Source organism: Fopius arisanus, unplaced genomic scaffold, assembly GCF_000806365.1.
Source record: "Fopius arisanus strain USDA-PBARC FA_bdor unplaced genomic scaffold, ASM80636v1 scaffold00015, whole genome shotgun sequence".
In the NCBI taxonomy this organism is placed as follows: Eukaryota; Metazoa; Arthropoda; class Insecta; order Hymenoptera; family Braconidae; genus Fopius; species Fopius arisanus.
The window spans coordinates 1,410,152-1,430,319 of record NW_011887754.1 but is presented as its reverse complement, the minus strand read 5'-3'; the positions used below and the strand labels follow the sequence as shown (position 1 = coordinate 1,430,319).

The window sequence follows — 20,168 nt, the reverse complement described above, 5'->3', positions numbered from 1 at the left end:
AACAGAACAAGAATGAGAAAATTATTGGTGAGCACCTTTTCATTTTTTTAATAACAAGTACCATTTTTACATGAATAAATGCCTCAGACAGTACGTTCTGACTATTTATTTACAGGAAAATTCTGAATATTGTTTTTCAACTGCAGATTAAAGACGATCCGATAACATCTTCAGTTTCGAATAGAGCATTAAAAATAATGTAATAAAAAAACTTGAAGGGTTAATTCAAAATTGGAAAAAATGTGAATGTGGGAATAGAATGGTTCGGCCTCGAATATCGATGACAATTAATAGGCGAATCTCATCTTCGTGTCGTATCCCAATTTATCGAGATTCGGTGTGCAGGCGAAATTTATCATCGGAGGTGGACCACACATGAGAACAATAGTGTCAGGCGCAGGTGGAAACATGTGCTCTTTTATCATGTCTGTATTCACCCATCCAGTGGAGTACTTCCAGCTCTCGCTGCTCGTGTCCAGAGTGAACCAGAGTTTGAACTGATCTGCATGGTTCTTGGCGAGGTTTTCCAGCTCCTCTCGAAGCAGAATATCTTTTTCTGTCTGGTTAGCGAAGAGGAGAGATACTTGGGTGTGATCTTCTGGATCTTTTGTTATTTGGCGGATCAGTTGGAGCATCGGGGTTATTCCAGTTCCTCCAGCGATCATCACAGCCTGCAATCAGACGGTTTGAAGAAATTATGCATTGCTGTGTACTTATATTTTATATACATACGTCCCAAAAAGTACAATTAATTGGTGATTGATAAAAAAAAATGGGCGAAAACCTTTTTGACGTGGTGTTCAACTGGTGGCTCCTTCCTCAGCATCCTAATAGCAAAGTTTCCCCTGCCCTTGTAAACCAGCCGTCCTGAGGGCCCTTTAACCGCGATTGTGTCTCCAATCTTCATGGCCTCGAGATGTTGTGAGAGTTTCCCACCCTCTGGGAATTTAGGGTGGACATTTTTGAAGTAAACCTATACATGATAACTCCAAATAATTGAACTGTAGTCAAAATAAATGTTCAAATTCTTTTTCAATTCTTTACCTTGACGACGAGGTCCACAAACCCGTGATCATCGTCGCTGCTGACGGGCGTGTAAGCCCTGATGACGAGTTCCCCATTAATATCAGCAGTGAGATGAATGTGCTGACCCGTTGGCAAGCCCAGAACATGCTCAGGCGTTGGCAAGCCCAGCCTGAATCTCCTCGTGTCATGACTAATTACTTCTTTTTCAATTAAAGGGAGATTGTATTTAGCTAGTGGATTCTCTAGTAGAATCGGAGACTTCCTTTTGCCCTTTCTCCATGTCAGAAAATATTGAACGACTACTCCCACCACCACCACTGTTCCAACAGCAGCCAGAACGGTGAGAATCTTCAGAATAATTAAGGAAACTATTATTAAACGATTATGTAATGATATATAAAAATATGTTCAAAATACCCTCAAATCTACATGAATAAAATTAATAGTAACAAATTCTCGTAGCAAATTGAACATAATGATGTAATTAGTTCAAAAAAATGTAATGAAGAGAAATTTCATAACATTAACAGCACTATCTCACTCATTAACTCCTCAATCACCATCCCCTCAATTAAAACAGCATGACATGTCAAATTAATTTTAAAAAACAGGAAAAAAACTTGTTCTCGACGGAAAAAAGGGAGGTTATCCAACGAGAAATCTGGCGATAACACGAAAAAGCAGAAATTCACAAAGAAAAAAGTCAAATCCAAGTGGTGTTTAAAACTCGAGCAAAACTCATAATAAATAACTGGTAAAAATTGATAATAAAAATTACCCTTTCCCTAGAGTCTAACATATTTTCACTCCAGAATAATCTCAGCTGGCACGTGAGAATCTGGACTCAGTCGACGGCTTGAGACGAGGTCAAGGTCGCGGAAAAGAGGAATGGAAAAACGATGAATTGTCAAGCGATATCGCTACGTAGTGGCGATGATGGAAATTGGATGGCGATCGAAAATGATCAGAGAGTTCTGTGAGCACATGAGTACATGAGCACGTTGAGCCGGTGTCTGGGCGACGAGACCCAAAACACCGTAATGAAAATAGAAGTGAACTCGTCTGATGTATTTTTGGAGTTGAACCAGAGGTGAATATGAGAAAATACATAATTTATGGTTAAATACCCCAGAGTTGTCAGTCAAATTCCTGGCAACAGGTGCCTGATTGTTGGCCATTTTCAGTAAAAAAATTGATCAGCTGATTTGTTAAATTATTGGAAGCACTGGAGCTACTCCCTGGAACGCAAACTGTATGGAACTGTTTCCCAGACGTTTATCACTGCCTTTGACTTTTGAACATCATTGTCATATGACTTTGAATGTGTAAGAGTGTGGGAGGGTATGAAGAAGTTGGCAGCCCCCCTGAGACTTGACGATAATCTGATCCTCGTAATTAATACGTAATTAGGAGGGGAGAGAGTCGAGCTCAACGTCTGTGACTCGTTATTGTCGTTTTTTTTATTTTTTTCTGCTTTTTGGTCGTTCAGTATTTATTGTATGGGGATTTTTTCTCATCCTCTCTGACGTTGCGGTGGAAAACAACAAGTGGATTCGTAATGAATTGCGTGATATACCACAAGGGCACCGGCATTCTAGATTTTTTTTCTCTTACATATTGAATCGGGGAGAATTCAATATTTTATATTATTTAATAAAGGGTGACAGCAGGTCCTTTTGATATTTTATTTAAAAATTTATTAATGGATTACTGCAATGAAGAGACCAGAGAAGATGAATCGTTATTGTTTCTTGTTGAGACCCATGCAAAATGCATGTTGCGTCAACCAATTAGCTATTTGGACTGGCAAATTGATTGTTCGATTGAATAATCAGTGTGATTTGCATGCATGATTAATTAATCAGTTTGAAGTAATCGGAATCGTCGATAAAGTTGACAGGAATATTATCGAGGTGATGCAAGATTTTTGAATTCAAAAGGATATCCTCCAGGAGAATTCTGAATTGGAGTATTATTTTTAATTATCACCATTATCAATTTACTGTCTATTAATTTTATTATTAATTATTCAGGATTACGAATGATCGAAGGAAGGAATAAATTTACGAGTGCCATTTATTGAATAAATAGAATTGATTTAGTGCTGAAGATGTTGATCTCTTGATTGAATTGTTTGAAATAGAGTATTGAGGAACTCTTTTTACATATGAATGACTTCTCCAGCGCAGTGACTTCCTTCAAATACTGATGAGGCGATAAGATAGAGAATGTGGCATAAGAATTCACATATGAATCACAACGTCCAGATACCACTGGGGTATTATCAATACGTTCCGGGTTGTACTATCATTTCCAATGGTGTCGCATTTAGGGCGTGCTTATCCAACTTATCTTATATTTGTTTGAGATAAAAATATGAGTAGACACCCAGGTACTCGTACAGCAGGTACAACCTGTCCCGGCTCGAGCAATTGTCTCGGGGAAATCATCTTGGATACAATAGATACAGTGAATATTTGATTTGTGATCAGTGATCAAGCGATTGGAATGGCACTCAAGGGGTCTGAAGCTGCGAGGCTTGAGAGATCCATCGGATGTGTTAAATACACGATATTCTCTCTCAACGCCATTTTATGGGTGAGTCTAGGTGATTCATTGATTCTTCAGTTGATCAATAGATGATTCTCAATTGGCATTTCCACAAATTCATCCCGAGAAGAGAATCAAGAGAATTTTTTTTCTCCTACTTCAGGAATTAATTCACAAATTTTCGATAGAATATCGTGGAGATATGAAAATTATTTTGTTTGATATCTAGATTTTTGGGGCTGCTATGTTTGGGGTGTCTGTCTGGATGAGGGCAGATCCTGGATTCCAGGAGTGGGTGGAATTCCTGGAGATTGACGAGTTCTACATTGGGCTTTACATTTTAATTGTTGCGTCAATTATCGTAATGGTGGTAGCCTTCTTCGGATGTGCTGCTGCCCTGATGGAGAACATTAATGCTCTTTACATTGTGAGTCAGATATTTTTTTAGATGAGATCTCTGGTTTGTGTGACTCTTGGAATGACAGATTTATTTTGTTTCCCCTGTAGCACATCGGTCTCCAGATGCTTGGATTTTGCCTCGGTCTAGCAGGAACTGCAGTTCTTTTGGATTTCTCGACCTACGACAGCGACATTCAACCACTGATTCGTAGATCAATGACAACGTTAATCATTAATTCGCAGTATGAGAAACCAGGAATGATCCTCAGAATGATCCAAGAGGGGGTGCGTATTAATTGATTAAATAATTTATTAAAGAGATTAATTCTGAGTCAATCAGTCACAAATTAATCAATCATGGAATTTTCCTGATTTCTTTGGGGATTTTGTTCGCTCGTTGCAGATTGGCTGTTGCGGTTCTGATGGCCCCATGGACTATCTCAATCTCTATAAACCATTGCCCTCTGAGTGCAGGGATTCTGTTACCGGAAATGCATTTTTCCATGGTTGCGTTGACGAACTCTCGTGGTTCCTCGAGGGTAGATCTGGCTGGTTAGCTGGAATTTCACTCGCTCTCTGTCTACTCCATGTGAGTGCTCAATTAATTCAGGAGAAAAATTATTTACAGAAATTCCACTGGTAACAATCATTTTTCGTGATTCTCACAAAATTTTTGTAAAAATTCACAGGAATTCTCGATGGAGAATTCTCCAGCGTGCATCGTTCTCTGAAATATCGAAGATTACGTGATTTGAATTTCACGTAATTACGATAAAATATTTTCGACGCATGGAATCTCATTGTAAATAAATTACGATAAAAAAAGAGATCAGTCCATTTTTTTGGAAGAATAATTGAAAATACTTTAGAAAATATTTTTTTTGATTCCAGGTAATTCAAGCCGTTCTCTCGTTAATCCTCATACAGGCGAGACAGAAAGAAGACGAGGCAGCTATTTTTAAGCGTTAAAAATATTCTACATCATTTTAATCCCGACATTCAATCATTATTTAAGTGTCAAATTATTCAGAATACATATTTGTTTTCTATGAAATGCATCAGAGTTAATTATTACCTTCATTACACCTCAATAAAAAAAAAATCAGATAAAGTACTCATTGGGAATAATTCCAGTATTTCGCATGAGTAATTACGATTTTTTTCAAATTTCGCGCACTCTCGATCATTTGGATCGGTTCTCATGACAATTCAAAATGAAAAAAAAAAAATTGATAACCTCAAATGTTAGCAATGACGTCAGAATGAAAATGGCGAAGACAAAAACAATAAGTAAAGGGTGTCCAAAGTGTGAGCAACAGGTAAATAAAGTAAAAAATTGTTATTATTACATGTAAATCAATATAATTCGGATGAATTAATTAAATTAAGGTACCAGTGGCGTGCAAGGCGTGTCCCTGTGGTCACTCTTTCTTCAATGCCCGTCGTAATTCAATGAAGAGTCCGCCAAGTCCTGACAGTGGAGTCATGAAAACACGTAGAACAAATAGAATTAAACGACGAATTAATTACTACGATGCTTTAGAGTTTGATAAACAAACACGAAAAAGTGCGAAGGTATATTTTATATTTTTTTTCCAGGAAATATTCCGTTTGATTCATGATATCCCAAGTTCTTATGAATGTCAAATGATTTATTCTCGTAATAATAGATTCGAAGAGCAGCAGAGGCTGGTTCAGACAACGATTGCAGGCAGTTGAATAAAAAAAGAAAGCGTAAGGGAAAGCCAAAGGGAAGACCATCAGGGAGTGGCGGTTTAGGTGACGACGAGGATGAGACTGAAGGTGTGAGTAATTTATCACCCGAGAAACAGCTCACGTGTTCCCTGATCCTTCAGGAATTAAATAAGAAAATGGGCACCGTTGCCTGGAAACCAATGTGATTAATCAGGGGAAATGACTCGATAATACTGTGAAGTGACCCTGAAACTCATCAATTTTATAGTAACCACTGGGAGGTGCTCGTAGTGATGGAGTTAATCGTGTGCCATGTCGATAGCAAAATGAAAAAAAAATCGTGATTAAGTGCAATGTTTATTCGAATTGAATGACATTCGATAAAAAAAAAATATTGATCTCAATATTACTGTGATTATCCAATCGTCAGCGGACATTTGCTCCACGATTTTCTTACTGACTATTCACCGATAATTCAATTGATAATTTTATAATTATTCAGCTTGTCTGCGATAATATTCCAATTAATTTCATTCGTCAATTAATCTTTTCCTTCCACTTGAGGATTATTTGAGAATTGGAGCAGTGATGGATAATGAAAATAGTCATAACCGATGTGAATTGTCTTATATACGTTTATTCTCGGAATAAACCCTCGAATTATCACCACTCGAACAAATTGCTGGAGGATGATGGATTAGTATTAAATAATATTTATCTCGTTTAATTTCAATGACAGATGTTAAAAAATAATTCTACAAAATACTGCAGTTTATATTCTGCACCACAGCGAGATGGGCATCATCAAACAAAAAATACTTGATCATTTATTAATAAATCCATTCGATCAATAGCCTATATAGTCATTGAACTGATTAAATAAAAATATTGATAATCGAACCAAAGGACCTTAAAGTGTTATGTATCGCCTTCGACTTGGTCCATTCATTTGAAACAGAATATCCCTAATTAATTACACATTAACATACTTTCATTCATGTATGGACATATTGTAACACGTCGAAGGGATTAAAATTGTTTATGAAACCTCATATTTTCATGATATCTCAATCGTAAGGAAATATAGATTTACAAAAGTCAGATTTTAATTATACAGTAGTACTTTGTGCTATAATATAAGTACTTTCCTAACATTTGTTTCATTTAAATCCAGTATCGAGTACTGCCTTCGCATGTGCTCCTCTAGATAGCATTTTTATTAATTATTAATAAGGCAAGACATTATTTTTTCACTTCACCCCTTCTCTGTTATCCCTCAAAGACTTTGAAGTGTTATCTAATACATCTCAATGATCTCAATGATCTCCACATTTATCCACAGATTATACACAATTAGTTCTAGCGAAAAATAAGAAAGAAAAAATTCGTCTATATAAAAATGCAATGGCTGAGAAAGGAAGATATACTGGATTTCGTACTCAGGCTGGCTGACGGCAGTGAGGACATACGTCGTGAGCAATTTATCAATTTCCTCCATAAATCGAACATATTTGCTCATTATTACGTAAAAGACGTTCTCGTATCTGGATAAATTACCAATGAAAATTACTTCCTAAAGTGATTTATTATCGAAACAATCGAATATTTCACCCAAAGAATATATTTCATGGTTTCGATAACTCCTCCAAAACACTCACCCACCAGTTCCCAGAAAGTAACCCCCCCTCTCAAAAAAAAGCAATTCAATAACGAAGAAGTCGAGGGTCAATGGATTAATGGATCAATGGACTTCTTTGTAATTCTCAGTTCATTCGATTTATAATCCTTTAACCCTTTCTCATTGACTGAATCACCCAAGAAACCACAAAACTGCTCTCTCAACGTGTCCCCCCTCAAACCTTAGAAACCCCCGCCTTATCCCCCTGGTCAATGGCCTGTTTTCGTCTGAGATAAGGCATAAAAGCCCAGAGAGAGGCTCCAGCCACGAGAATAATACCGAGGGAGCTAAAAATGGGTGCATAATCGTTTATCTGCTCGAAGATTATGCCACAGATGGGCGGACCCACGAGCTGCAGCAGTCCATTAACAAATAGTGAGATCCCATAGGAAGACGTCAGCTTCTCAGTCCCCAGCATGTCAGCCATGATGACAGCAGTGACACCCACATAAATGCCAGACGAGAGCCCAAAGACAGAGCACCAGAGTGACACATACCCATAGCTCTTTCCAATCGGTAAAATTGCCAGGGAGACACCAGAGACAAGGAGTCCTCCCACGAAATACCAATGTTTGGGAATTAATTTGGTGTCTGAGAGGGCAGATCCACCGATTCTTCCCACGAGATCGAAAATCGAGACGAGAGACAGGAGATATCCAGCAGCAGATTTATCAAAGCCAATGCTGATTGCGTAGACAGGCAAGAGAATAACGAAATTCGTGTAGCTGACAGCATTTGTACTGTTGGATATCAAGATGACGAGGTAAATGGGGTCCCTGAGGAGACTGACGTCGAAGAACTTGGGGGTTTCCACCTTGGGCTGCTGGACAGTCTTGGCTGGTGATTTTCTGAATGTATTCGATAATGCGTTGAGGGTGAGAGTGGAGGCGTACTCTGGATTGAGAGCTGACAGGGTGCTACCGTGGTAAGGTGTGCTGATGTAATTGAAGGACGATGTGCTGGGAGATCTAGCTGCTGGTCGTCTTCTGGCAACACCTCTCTCTGGTACTGCATGGAGGGCTGGAGTACTGTGCATCTGGGATGATATCTCACGACCAGTTGGCATGCTTATCTTCCTCGTTCGACCCTGGGCTGGGGTGTTCCTGTAGTTCTCCAGGGCCACGCTCGATGCACTCTTTGGAACTATTGGATTGGATTTCTCAGAGTTGGCGATTATGAGGGCGTTGTTGGGCTTCTTTTCGGGCTCTGGAGATGTGACACTGATGGGAACGCTTGGAATCTCCTCGTCATCGGGATCCGAGCTCGCTGGTATCCACTTCATGTGCTTCTCCACTGGATCATACAGAAGAGCACTCGCCCAGACGTTCAGGGTTATTCCCCCCATTATTAGGACTGCTCCCCTGGAAAAAAAAAATAATATTTTGTTGTTACTTTTTTTTTCATGTGAATAAATATCCATCGACATTACCTGTATCCAAATTCATTCAACAGATAAGCCAACAGGGGCGGTAGAAAAATGGATCCCAAGGCACTGCCAGACATACAGAGCCCATTGGCAAGGCCCCTCAGCCTGAGAAAGTATGAAGTGACGATGTAGACAGTGGGTGGAAAGGATAAACCAGCTCCAATTCCCACAAAAGTCCCATAACTATAAAAAAAAAATGAGTGAAATTTACGAAAAATCGCCAATTACCTGCAATCAATGATTATCATTACCTAACACACAGAAACAAAACAGAATTGGCAAAGTAACTGAGCATCATTCCAACAGCAGCAAAAGTTCCACCGATGAGGGTCACTGTTCTGTACGAGTACTTGACAGAGAGAACACTTGACAGTGGACCTGAAAGGAAATGAACCCTCTAATAAATCTCCAACGACGTTTAATTCCAATCACAGTGATTATTTAGGCTGTTTATACCGAGGGAGCTGTAGAGGAAGTAGCAGAGGGCTGGTATCCATGCTGCTGCTGCTGGTGATGCATCAAACACCTCCAGGAACTCGACGAAGAGAACACCAAAGGACTTTATCGTTCCTGGGATGAGGACATTCACCATCACAGCTGCTATCAGGACCAGCCAACCCCAGCCCCCATCTGGTGGCACTAGCTCACCCGCCCCTTTATCATCTTTTACTGAAAAAAAAAAATGTCGCCTTGTCTTTATCTTCACCTTTCATTTTTAAAAATATAAATCATGCAATCATTCTCCAATTCGATCCTAATCGGAATAATAACAAAATTAATATTTCCAGGTATAAATAAATTTATTTGGATGTCGATTTTTTGAGTTATCGATTCGAATGCAGAAATTTGTTATCGGAATTTCTCGCAGAGGCCAGATAAACAATCTGTACTACTTTCTCTGTACGAAAGTAAAAAAAAAAAACTGAATTTGCAGAATGTCTGATTTATCGCGAAAAAGGTGTGATAACCCACATCGATTGCAGAAGGTAATTGAAACTAATCGGATACTTGAGCAATTGTTCCCCTCATGGAAACGAGTTACGTTTGCATCGTAATCACGATTGCCCCAGATTCTCCTTATAATTCATAATTAAACAACGAATTATAAATCGATGGTGAATTATTTGGAATAGATTTTTCTCTGGAATCAGCGAAACCTGTGGCTGTCTCTTGGAACGGCTATCATGGTGATAAGGAGAGATAACCGTTTACGGTCGCCAGATAAAACACATGGAATAGAGAAACCGCCAATATTTTATTTGTCAATATTTTTTTCAATTCCCAACACATCTATTTTACTCCAGTGACGCAGCTTCCGAGGAATTCTCAATAAACCTCAATTATCACAATGAAATAACGCTTGAAGGTGATTATATCAGTTGCAATGTAAAACAAACACTCAGTAATTATTGCCACTAAAAAATTAATTGATATTCTTATTGCTTCTCAAGAACATACGAAATTTTTTTCAAATGAATCACCAAGAAAAGTATGGAGTCCGGTTTACGTGTGAAATTGATTTTCAGTGATAGGAATTCAATTAATTGATTGGAATTCAATTAATTTTTTTTGGATCTATTTTATTTTTTATATTCCACTCGTCAATTTCGCTGCATTAATTACAGCAATTACAGCATTCGATCATGATGGAAAGGAATGTTCATTAATAATAAGATCATTAATTTATGTAATTTCCAATAGAACTGATAAGACTTTCATCAAATCATTTTAAAGCGCGTGTTATCGTCTTAAGGTTCAATGCCAAATGATAATGTTCTCCATCCTCGATTGAACACGTCAATCTTGACGCCGTCTATCTCTCCGCCTCCTGTCTCTCCTAGCAGATGTTCCGCTATCATCTTGTAAATTCCAGCCCTCTGGAGAATTCCTATCATCTCGATTCTTCCGGTTATTTTCACTCCCTGTCTGTTCACTCAATTCTTCAGGAGGTGCCGACGGGCTCGGGACTAAATCCTCGGAGCTATCGGTTTTTTTCAGGAGAATCATCAGCACCACAGCGCATCCGAATATTCCCATCCCCTTGGAAGCTGTACTCCAGAGGAAGCCAGTGAAGCAGAGGCAAAACTCTCTGTACATCATCCAGAGAATAAATGCTACCAAGAGTCCCAATCCAACGTCATCCAGCAGTTGTTTATTTTTTTGGTAAGTTTGGAGGATCAACTTCTCGTAGATGTCTTTGGTGTTTGTCCTGCAGAACATGGCGGCTTTTTGAGATATCCTTCGACATCTTGTCAGTCTGGAGAGTGAAAGGCTCTCCGAGTTTTTTGAATTCCCTGGGGATGACTCGTGATTGACGGGTTCACAAGACCTGCACCTCCGCGACATTTTTTCAGGTCAAGTCAATAAAAAAAAATTTAATTAATTAATTCAATTGTAAATTATTCATCCTCGACTGTTTACTGAATCTCGAGGGGAAGTCGATACTTTTATGAAGATTTTGCAATTGCGGTGAGAGTTATCGTGGCTCGTTCTTTCTTCATTGGTTGAGGGTGAGGGTCGCCGAAAATCTGGGGGTTGAAGGTATTCTTTGAGGTCGAGGACTTGATTTTTTTTAGAAATAATCGTTGGGCTTTTACTTCTTCTCGGTGATGGTTTGAGAGAACTCCGACATTTACCTCTTCCATTTGGATTATTGGGGCTGTCACATCCTCGAGGTAGTGAATGTCCTGGACGGGACTTGGAATTTTCTGAGGATTTCGGGGTATCAGAGTGAACACCGAATCCTTCCGCCTCTAGGAACTCACAGGATTCCCTGTATTCTGAGTTCAGGGTTGAACTTAGTGGGTATTTCAGGGGAGGAACTGGGTTATGAGGGTTGTGAGTTGATACGTATTTTCGAACATCCGGGTTAGAGTTTTGATTCTCGTGGAAGAGGTAGACAACGCCGAGAAATGCAATCAGAAGAAGTAGAAAGAGTGATAAGAGAAATTTCATTACCTCGGATTTATGAGGGTTTTAGACACTAGAATTTTGAGTTTCACGATCGAAAGGGCAATTAAGGTGATGGAAAATTACGGATCAATAAGTGAAGGTATTGACGTGTGGAGAACTTCACATCAATTGCTCAAAAAAAATTCTATGAGAATTGAGTCCAGGGAATATTGCGGTCAATTCGAAAAGAATCCAAAAAATGGAGAACGATTTTAAAGATTGCAAAAGATAATTATATTTTCAATTTCTTTAACACAAGTAACCTTTCGGGTTTAATATCATAAATATCGTATCGATATTGGCACCTGGACAGTTATGACCGCGGGTGAATGTCTGATCTAGACTGCATGGAGACGATTGGTCATCCTGACGTCACAATTACCAGTCTATTGCCAGTCTTTATTCTGATCTCTTTGCTCTGTCTGAAAACACGTCATTCATGTCCACATCATTGGCACTTATAGGTCTACGCCTGTTACTTGGCAACATCAGTCATTCAATGGCCAGTAAACAGGATTAACAAACACTTATTGAGTTTATCTCATGGCAAACAATGAATGAAACTCCCTACGAAGCAAACTCATGCAGATTAATCTCTCATTTTTGATGACTTAGTCCATTTTCCAGAATCTCTGATGACTTAATCATGAAAAAAATCGTAAAAAACCGGAGAGCTGTCTTTGTTCGCCAAGAACACGTCAGTTATTTTTCCACAGCTCCGAATATGAAAGGAATTCTGTTGCGTCTAATAATACATTGTTTAAATCTCGTTCAGTCATTTGATTTTCTCCGTCTGTATCCCACGAGAGAGAATGGAAAGTCTGGATAAGGGGATACGTTCCGATATTTTATGAAGGAAATTTCCACTGTTGAGTCATTCCTGGAGTCACTCCACAGGAATTTCGGATGGAGTGAGAGAAAACGAGGGTTTTTACTCATAAAACATTCTCAAGTCATAAACATTAATACCAGAGAACATTTAATTGTCTTGATCAGATAAAGATGAAAGGTTTCGGAAAAGTAAAAAAAACGTGAATTTTGCCGAAGAGGATGCAGAACATCCTTGATGAAAAGAAATCTTTCTTCCCCTGGAAATATTTGATAGAGGAACTCAAGTTAATATAACATTCACGTCATTGGTCGTAATTAGAGTGAGGACACCGGGAGTGAATAATTGAAACCAGCATGACTCCCAATTTCGTTTAAGTGAGTCTACAGCAATTATATCATTTGGCCTTGTTTTCCTAGCATCAATTGAAGAAACCTCTGTGAAGATATTAGCGGCTATCATAATTCATTTCGTTTACAGCTGAATAAATGGGTATCGAGCAGTTTAGGAATAAAATGTTGCATTAAGTCCTTGCACATTCGTCTGAACAATATGATTAAAAATATAACAATATAAACAATACGGATTTGAAATATAAAATTCGGAAAAATCGTAAAAATCGTAAATAATCTCGGATCCTCGTGTGTACCAATTTCTTTTTTAATGAGACCGATAAATGGGTGCAGTGATTTTTTTTTTAAAGAACTTGATGATTAAAGTGCCAGAAAAATCTCTGTTTTGTCAAGAGGAAAAAGCAGAAGAAGCTGTTGAGTGAGGAGTCGAGTCAATGGAGTGCACCAGGTGTGAAGGATATATCATCCCCAGTGCACCTCCGTGAGGTGATATGAACCACCGGGATATCCTGATGTCAATATCAGGAGAAAATTCCCTAGGGATGTGAATAATTTATAATCCACACGTAGAATTCAGTGGCGATAAATTGCGTAAGCCATACAGTTAATCATGAATCAGATCGCTTTGTGATGCCAAGAGTTATTAGTGGAGACATTGTGTCTGGTTGACTTATAGTTCAGCCTCAGGTTCATGGATATGTTGGATTTCAATGAATAAATACTCAACACAGATTTTATTTTAAAACAAAATCATATTTATCCGGAATATTTTTAATAAAATGCCATAAACGGTTCTGAAGACATAAAAAAATTATCTTATTGATCCTCTCGTGTGCGGGAATTACTCTGGCTCACCGATTGGTATCTAAACAGCTTAGACATACGTGTACATACGAGATTAATCACGCCGCTAAATCCAGAGTGGGAGGAATTTAAAATAACGGTTTAGTCTTGCCAAATGATTTTCCCCTTTGTGAACGATGACACGTGGATCAACTTCCATCCGCGACACAGTAATTGATCCTGTTGACACGAGATATTTAAAAGAAAATAAAATTTGGATGTCAATGGAGATTTTTCGAGCCTGCGATGCTTGGACATGGGCATGGATGTTTTTTTTGAAGGAGTAAAAATTATTATTCCTGCACCTAGTCATCGATAATACAATATTCGCATTATTGCATCATTCAACAACAATGGAGAAATATAATTGGAAAAACAACCGATTTATTGTTCCTCGAAGCTTTGCCGTAAATTTCGATAGAGTGATACGTCCTTGCTGCTACCAACAGTTTGTAAAACCGGTTGCTCACACTCCGGGCCATTTAACGCCTCGACCAATGTCTTGTGTTAACATGGTACCCACTTTGTTAGAAAATCGAGACAATGTGTAACGGCTTTTGCCGATGAGATCGGTACACCAGCATTTGCTCATTTTGCTATTCACGTGGAGAATAAGTCGTTAAAATTACCTATTCAATAAAAAATTATCCGGAGAAACACGTTAAATTAACGAAATGTTACGTAACAATTCTTGGGCATTATTCGTTAAATTCTGATTCGATTTTAATGCCCAGAAAAATTACGTAACTTTATCATATTCTTCTGGGGACAGACCCAAAAATTTACCAAACGTTTCAGAGTCTTCTCTCGTCTATTTTTTTTTAACGCAAGTCAATCCCATCGATAATTGGCTAGAAAAATAGATAAAAAACATGGATGTTGGATTTTTAAAAGGGTCTTGGGACGATTTCTTCCTGGAAAATGTACAATGGATCGTCTGTAGAAACGAGCGGATGTTGGGGACGTCATGGGGCAGCTCCCAGTGATATTTCGAGTGAGATATTCGAGGGCAGTATCTGGTGAATGACGCAATGGCCAATGGAAGGCTGCCAAGCTTCGATTCCAGATATTTTCAAGCGAATTTTCACCACTCGAACATGCGAATCCAACGTTTTCTGGATAAATTCATGAGCCGCGGGTATTCCAAGGTGATAACGATAAGAGAACATTGCACTTGTCATTTCGGCGAGATATTCCACAATTTTCGTCAGACTTTTGGCGGAAATATCTGCCGACCGGATTCAAAGTAAATGTTTTCATTATTTTTGGAGGTCGCTGTTCCTGGATCATGCACACAAGACCTAGTGGACATTTTCCGAAGACCAAGGGGGTCAAGATCACCTCGAGGGTGTCCTCGTTCGTGCTGTGGGACTCAGGCATGAATACAATACTAATGAAGTGGAATTTACATGTGTCTTCTACCGGTAGATTATTTTTTCATTAACTGAACCTTGGTAAAAAAATGATGATCCATTTTTAACTCTGAGGAATATAAAATATTAATTAATTACTCTTCTTTATTTTTTTACTATTCACATTATTTCCAGAATTTCCCATTAAATCTCACGGATTTTTCCTCTGTACCTGTGCTCTAAATCAATTATGTTCTCAGTATTAATTCCGGTCTATATATTTGCTGTAATTACTGTTGCGAAGGGGTATTCTGGATCCGTGTTAAAGTTGAAGGCAACATTGCATCCGAGGCTAGCATCGATCCACGCGAAAAATGTGAATAATAAAAAAAAAGAGTACAAAAAATAATAATCAAATTCAAAAGGGCTCTCGATTTCCGGTATTTGAGTTTTACATCCATATTTATTCTGATGATGATATTCAATCCTTGAGAGCTGTCGAGGAATTTTTTAAAAGACTAAATAACCATTTCCCTCTGGCATTTAATTAAGACTCCAATTTTTCGGATACTTGGGAACTCTCGGCCCTCAGCTTTAATTGAATATCCGAGTATCGGGGCAGGTCGATGTGGCATAATCACGCAGTCGATATTTATTCAACCCAGGAAAAAGGGAATCTCAATGGGGTACAGGATAAATCACTCGAGTTCACTCGAAAAAACCAAATGAAAATATTCTGATGCACGTCCATCCATCCCACTCACCTGATTTTCAAAATCCCTCCCAGAAAATGGAATTTATCAATTCATCCGAGTTGAAATAAAAAAATAGCTAGAAAAATGGCAATAGTGCATTTTGGTATTTGGGTCAATGATCGAAATGAATCTCTCTCCATTGACTTCACTCAATCAATCCAAACCATTTGCTTTCTATTCCGGGAGTATTTATCGTCGCTGATGTGTGCAATTTCATGTCCATTGTTATTTTCTCTCGTTAAATTTGATATTCTCTCGAATGTACATGTTATGGAGGAAGGGGTCTAGCTAGGGCGGACGGATCGTTATTTCTGGGATATCGAACGACACAGACCTTCCGAAAAAAGGCGACAAAGTGTTTGTCACTGAAAAATTCAAGGAGAAAATACCTCTTTCACGGACTACGTCCATTACCAATGCAGCAAGGACAGGAATATAGTTCACGATTTTTTCCATAAACTAGATTTCAAAATTAATGTGATAATTAAATATCTGTATAACAGCAATAATCAATCATCGATGTTCGGTCTATTTTTATTATTGGTAATAAGTTGTGGGATTTCATTATTATTTTTTTATGTATTCTGGAAAAATTGAGAAATATTACTTTCTCATCAAGAAAAGTTGTGGACTAATGGTTTATACGTTCTCCTTAATTTCTGACTCTTCCAAAAAACCGGACGAACAGCTTTTTTTATGGATGAAACACGCAATCCAAACTCATAAACCATTTAAACGAATTTATTCTCAGTGTGCAATATTAAATATTATTTGAATAAAGGAATAGATAAAAAGAACCATTTCACTCCATCTTTGTCAACATTTTTTATCTACACCATTCATTTGAATAATATTAAAAAAATGAGAGTCGGTTGAAATAACCGGAAATGGATGAAACATATCAACTCTGTCTAAAAATGCTTTTCACTGCATTTTTCTGTGTGCACTGCAGGTGATTGCGGATTGTTTTTTTTTCTTTTCGTATTTTTATGGTTTACCCGATTCTCGATTTAGCAAATTGGAGCGTTAGGTGGCGTGGATCGAGTTTGCGCGGAAACACACGTTTGAGCATTCGATATTTCAACCCCTCGGAGATGATAACTCGGTGGGTTGTTACCCCGAACGACGGACGACCCACCGAGGGGTGGGGCAGACTGGCTCCACAAAAGGTCGATGAACCCTGACACGACCTTGGATCCCCCATGGAAAAAAAATAGACGAGCAGAGAGTGAAAAATCATTACTTTTGCCTCGCTAATTCACCCACTGCATGAGAACCCACACATTTCAAACAGAAACAATTACATACATTACACCAGAAAATTCCCTGGGTGGAGGCAATTTTTTTTTTATGTAAGTGAATATATTTGCAAGTGTATAATATAATTTATGGGTATATTTCCATGGGGAGGGCAATTTTACCTTCTCGATTTAATTGATCCAATGGGAGGTGCAAGTCCTGAGATTTATTGGGACATTATCCGGAATTGAGGATAATTCCGGTTTGATAACGCTATGACATGAGAGATTGCATGTTTTGCCAGTGAAAGAACAATAATTTCACAAAATTTCTGGAGCTAGTGAATTTCAATGGAGGAGAGATCACAATAATTGTGAAATCTTCTCCAGGAAATCCGGATTGTCCTGGAATTTTTCGCTGTGATCACAGAAATTCTATCCGCTTAAGTAATCTATTCCTTTCACTCGCCCAATAATTCATGAATTTTCAACTTTTTTTATCGGCACACATAAATAATATTTTGAAGTGAAATAATTTTTCTCTCTGTACAGACAAAAAAATGTGCAAATGAATTTTGAAATAAGTCAAGTGGCGAAACATCAGCAGATCGATCGATTCAGTTAATTACATAATGTATTATCAAATTGCTATCAATTTTTCAAGCACATGTTTTGTCAGACATGAGTACGAGTATCCCCGGGATTTTTCGGTCTTCCATTGCCAGATTGCCTTGGATAAAAGCCAATCAAACTGCTTTATCCGCTTATCATTACTGACTGGTGAGTTTATGATCGATGAAATGAACTTGGCTCGAGGAAAATGTATAAACAAGTGGGAATGAAACGCGTGATGACACAAAGAGTTGATTTTCGTAAACAAGCGAATCGAATAATTCCGGATATACGAGTTGAACGATAGAAAATAATAAATAGATTGATGTGAAGAGATGAAGAAAATATGAGAAAATTCCAATAGGATGTTTGGATAAAAATACCTGTTACTTTGGCATTCCCGTTGAGCTCCTTCTTCCTCTTGGGATCCTTTTTAGAAATAGCTGTGTACTGGCCCTTGCCATCCTTATCCTTCCCAAACTTGATGTTGATTCCATTATCGAGATCCTTCTCCTCATTCAGCATGTTTCAACGAAAAATAGCTACACCAGCGCGAACAACAGTAAAACAACAAACTCCCCGAAACAAAAGATTTAAAAAAACAATCTAAAAAATAATATGAATTATTCCCTTCAATATTGGCATTGATATTGAATCCAATCGTCGTCATTAGCTTCCTCGGAGTTCATAGACTCCTTGGGGCAGCTCTCGCACCTTTTTCTCCTTTGATGGCAACACGAACGCCCCGGACTGTACATAGACCCGGTATTCTCAAAATCCAAGGGCTTGAAATCCTTATTTCAAAACTTCCGGTCGACGTGCCGACAATGAAATGCTCCGATATACCGTTGGTGCATTCACTGCGCAGGAACGATTTATTTCGAGGGATTTTTCTTTGTTACGATGTGATAAAGTCCAGTTGACGCGTCACTTCCACCGGAGAAAAATCTTGGCTGGTGTTGGTGTTGGATTTTTTCTTTTTTTAGCCAGTGTCAATGATTTTTTGAAAAAAAAAAGAATGTCTTTCTTGCGCGCGTGGTGCACAGCAAACGGAGCTGTGGCGCACTGAGGATCACGGAACACCCGATCAGCTGACTGGCCACCCGTGGGGGCGAGAACCCTTTCCCCCACCATTCACTCCTCCACCTCTCCCCTCTCGCCCCTCTCCCGCCACCACCACAAACACTAGCATATGCCTGTACCACTGTTTTTTTTATTATAAATTTCATTACCTTCACTTCAACTTAAAAATTTTTATTTGAACAATTTCATCTTCAGTACATAAAAAAAAAGTACACAAAAAAAGTGAGGGTTTTGTTTATAAAAAAAAATTGTGGAAACCAAAATTATAGCTATTAGTATTGGGTTATTCGATCCCCAGAATTTTTCAGGAATATTTCATGACATTGATACGTTAATGCAGATGAAATCGAGAAGCGGAAAATTTTTTCATTTGGCGGATGCGAATTGTCATTCGATGCTGAATGGATTGAATTTCCGCGTCATGTTCATGAGCAGTTTTGATGCTTCATGTGGTATGTCATTGTCACTATATCGTAAAACCTGTGAGTGTCGATTGGAGGAATCGGTTGCATCGAAGAAAAACCTGTGCCACATCGAATAAAATTTATAAACGGAAAGAAATCTCCGAAAAAAACCGGGCGAAAAATCCTGAATGCATCGATTGGAATATTGAGGCTGCAGTAATTTCCTCAAGATCGGGTCAATCGTACTGGGATAAGGGGAAATTAATTAATTCGATCGCGTGCACTCTTGTGCTCGTGATCGCATGACCTCAGAACTAGTATAAACCGCTTGCATGAATGTAAATTATCGTCACTCGTCACAATGCGTTTCATTTTTCTTCCGAACGAGAGAGGAAAATGTAAATGAATCATGCGAATTATAGGAGCCATTACCGAGTGAAATGCACTCGTTCTAGGATTTTTCTGGGGGATAAACTGGGGAAAATTCTGAGCTGAGGAAATCACTTGCATTTTCTGTGATGCAATGCACAAATGGAAGTGATAATACTCGGGCCATTGCAACTGCAAAAAAATTCACCGCCTGTGAAATTCGTCGTAAACCACACAAAAAAAAAAACAGACGGTCACTGGATTTTATCCCACATTATTTTTTCAGGGGCAGTATTAATTGTTTATTGCACTTTTTATTTGACAGCGCAAATTCACGAGTAATTCATCCAGTGAAATCCAGTTTATCCTAGAATAACGAAATTCATTCGATTTTTCATCCATTTTTCTTTCCATTTACAGCTGCAATGGAGGTAAGAATTATTTAATTGTTGGGGCAATGACTTATGACTCCGTAAATTGGTAAATTGGTGGATGGTACGTACACTCGTAATCAACCGGTTGATCATCTAGTTGTCGCGTGTTGCGGATATGGCATTGCATCAGCGCATATCCGAGAGAAATGCAATCGATCGACATTTACCTG

General features: G+C 38.5%; 4 protein-coding genes across 6 annotated transcripts; 2 read left to right on the top strand and 2 right to left on the bottom strand.

Annotated features, from left to right (window-relative positions):
* Nucleotides 1-21: 21 nt before the first annotated feature.
* On the bottom strand, nucleotides 22-2,242 carry LOC105263580 (NADH-cytochrome b5 reductase 3). 2 transcript variants are annotated; one of them, XM_011299864.1, is made up of 4 exons: nucleotides 2,154-2,242; nucleotides 1,045-1,374; nucleotides 785-973; nucleotides 22-671 (listed from the first exon to the last, which is right to left on the bottom strand). In XM_011299864.1, exons 1-4 carry the CDS (start codon nucleotides 2,202-2,204, stop codon nucleotides 288-290), a joined length of 954 nt encoding a protein of 317 aa, XP_011298166.1. In that variant the 5' UTR covers nucleotides 2,205-2,242; the 3' UTR covers nucleotides 22-287. The 2 variants fall into 2 exon arrangements, with proteins under 2 accessions (XP_011298166.1, XP_011298167.1); XM_011299865.1 differs by lacking the exon at nucleotides 2,154-2,242 and adding an exon at nucleotides 1,805-1,919.
* A 1,278-nt stretch (nucleotides 2,243-3,520) lies between these two features.
* Nucleotides 3,521-5,029, top strand: Tsp2A (tetraspanin 2A). The gene is made up of 5 exons (XM_011299863.1): nucleotides 3,521-3,624; nucleotides 3,806-4,003; nucleotides 4,084-4,260; nucleotides 4,379-4,564; nucleotides 4,867-5,029. The coding sequence occupies exons 1-5, from the start codon at nucleotides 3,535-3,537 to the stop codon at nucleotides 4,942-4,944; spliced, it is 729 nt and encodes a 242-aa protein (XP_011298165.1). The 5' UTR covers nucleotides 3,521-3,534; the 3' UTR covers nucleotides 4,945-5,029.
* Nucleotides 5,030-5,225: 196 nt separating this feature from the next.
* On the top strand, nucleotides 5,226-6,722 carry LOC105263576 (UPF0547 protein C16orf87 homolog). Its single transcript, XM_011299860.1, has 3 exons — nucleotides 5,226-5,294; nucleotides 5,365-5,550; nucleotides 5,646-6,722. The coding sequence occupies exons 1-3, from the start codon at nucleotides 5,238-5,240 to the stop codon at nucleotides 5,874-5,876; spliced, it is 474 nt and encodes a 157-aa protein (XP_011298162.1). The 5' UTR covers nucleotides 5,226-5,237; the 3' UTR covers nucleotides 5,877-6,722.
* hrm (hermes) lies at nucleotides 6,288-18,772 on the bottom strand. Of its 2 annotated transcripts, XM_011299862.1 has the most exons (6): nucleotides 18,423-18,772; nucleotides 18,092-18,314; nucleotides 9,231-9,443; nucleotides 9,026-9,152; nucleotides 8,778-8,957; nucleotides 6,288-8,709 (listed from the first exon to the last, which is right to left on the bottom strand). In XM_011299862.1, the coding sequence occupies exons 2-6, from the start codon at nucleotides 18,231-18,233 to the stop codon at nucleotides 7,524-7,526; spliced, it is 1,848 nt and encodes a 615-aa protein (XP_011298164.1). In that variant the 5' UTR covers nucleotides 18,234-18,314; nucleotides 18,423-18,772; the 3' UTR covers nucleotides 6,288-7,523. The 2 variants fall into 2 exon arrangements, with proteins under 2 accessions (XP_011298164.1, XP_011298163.1); XM_011299861.1 differs by having other exon boundaries at nucleotides 18,092-18,772.
* Between the last annotated feature and the right edge of the window lie 1,396 nt (nucleotides 18,773-20,168).

What these genes read in the sequence shown, in the direction of transcription:
- LOC105263580 (XM_011299864.1), bottom strand. Translation starts at nt 2,204, where the DNA reads ATGGCCAACAATCAGGCACCTGTTGCCAGGAATTTGACTGACAACTCT. An exon ending in ATTTGACTGACAACTCTGGG is followed by an intron (nt 1,375 to 2,153) that starts GTATTTAACCAT and finishes ATTATTCTGAAG; the next exon opens with ATTCTCACCGTTCTGGCTGC. An exon ending in TTGAACACCACGTCAAAAAG is followed by an intron (nt 672 to 784) that starts GTTTTCGCCCAT and finishes GTCTGATTGCAG; the next exon opens with GCTGTGATGATCGCTGGAGG.
- Tsp2A (XM_011299863.1), top strand. Translation starts at nt 3,535, where the DNA reads ATGGCACTCAAGGGGTCTGAAGCTGCGAGGCTTGAGAGATCCATCGGA. An exon ending in ACATTAATGCTCTTTACATT is followed by an intron (nt 4,004 to 4,083) that starts GTGAGTCAGATA and finishes TTTCCCCTGTAG; the next exon opens with CACATCGGTCTCCAGATGCT. An exon ending in TCGCTCTCTGTCTACTCCAT is followed by an intron (nt 4,565 to 4,866) that starts GTGAGTGCTCAA and finishes TTTTGATTCCAG; the next exon opens with GTAATTCAAGCCGTTCTCTC.
- LOC105263576 (XM_011299860.1), top strand. Translation starts at nt 5,238, where the DNA reads ATGAAAATGGCGAAGACAAAAACAATAAGTAAAGGGTGTCCAAAGTGT. An exon ending in GTCCAAAGTGTGAGCAACAG is followed by an intron (nt 5,295 to 5,364) that starts GTAAATAAAGTA and finishes AATTAAATTAAG; the next exon opens with GTACCAGTGGCGTGCAAGGC. An exon ending in AAACACGAAAAAGTGCGAAG is followed by an intron (nt 5,551 to 5,645) that starts GTATATTTTATA and finishes TCGTAATAATAG; the next exon opens with ATTCGAAGAGCAGCAGAGGC.
- hrm (XM_011299861.1), bottom strand. Translation starts at nt 18,233, where the DNA reads ATGCTGAATGAGGAGAAGGATCTCGATAATGGAATCAACATCAAGTTT. An exon ending in CGGGAATGCCAAAGTAACAG is followed by an intron (nt 9,444 to 18,091) that starts GTATTTTTATCC and finishes TTTTTTTTTCAG; the next exon opens with TAAAAGATGATAAAGGGGCG. An exon ending in CTTCCTCTACAGCTCCCTCG is followed by an intron (nt 9,153 to 9,230) that starts GTATAAACAGCC and finishes ATTTCCTTTCAG; the next exon opens with GTCCACTGTCAAGTGTTCTC.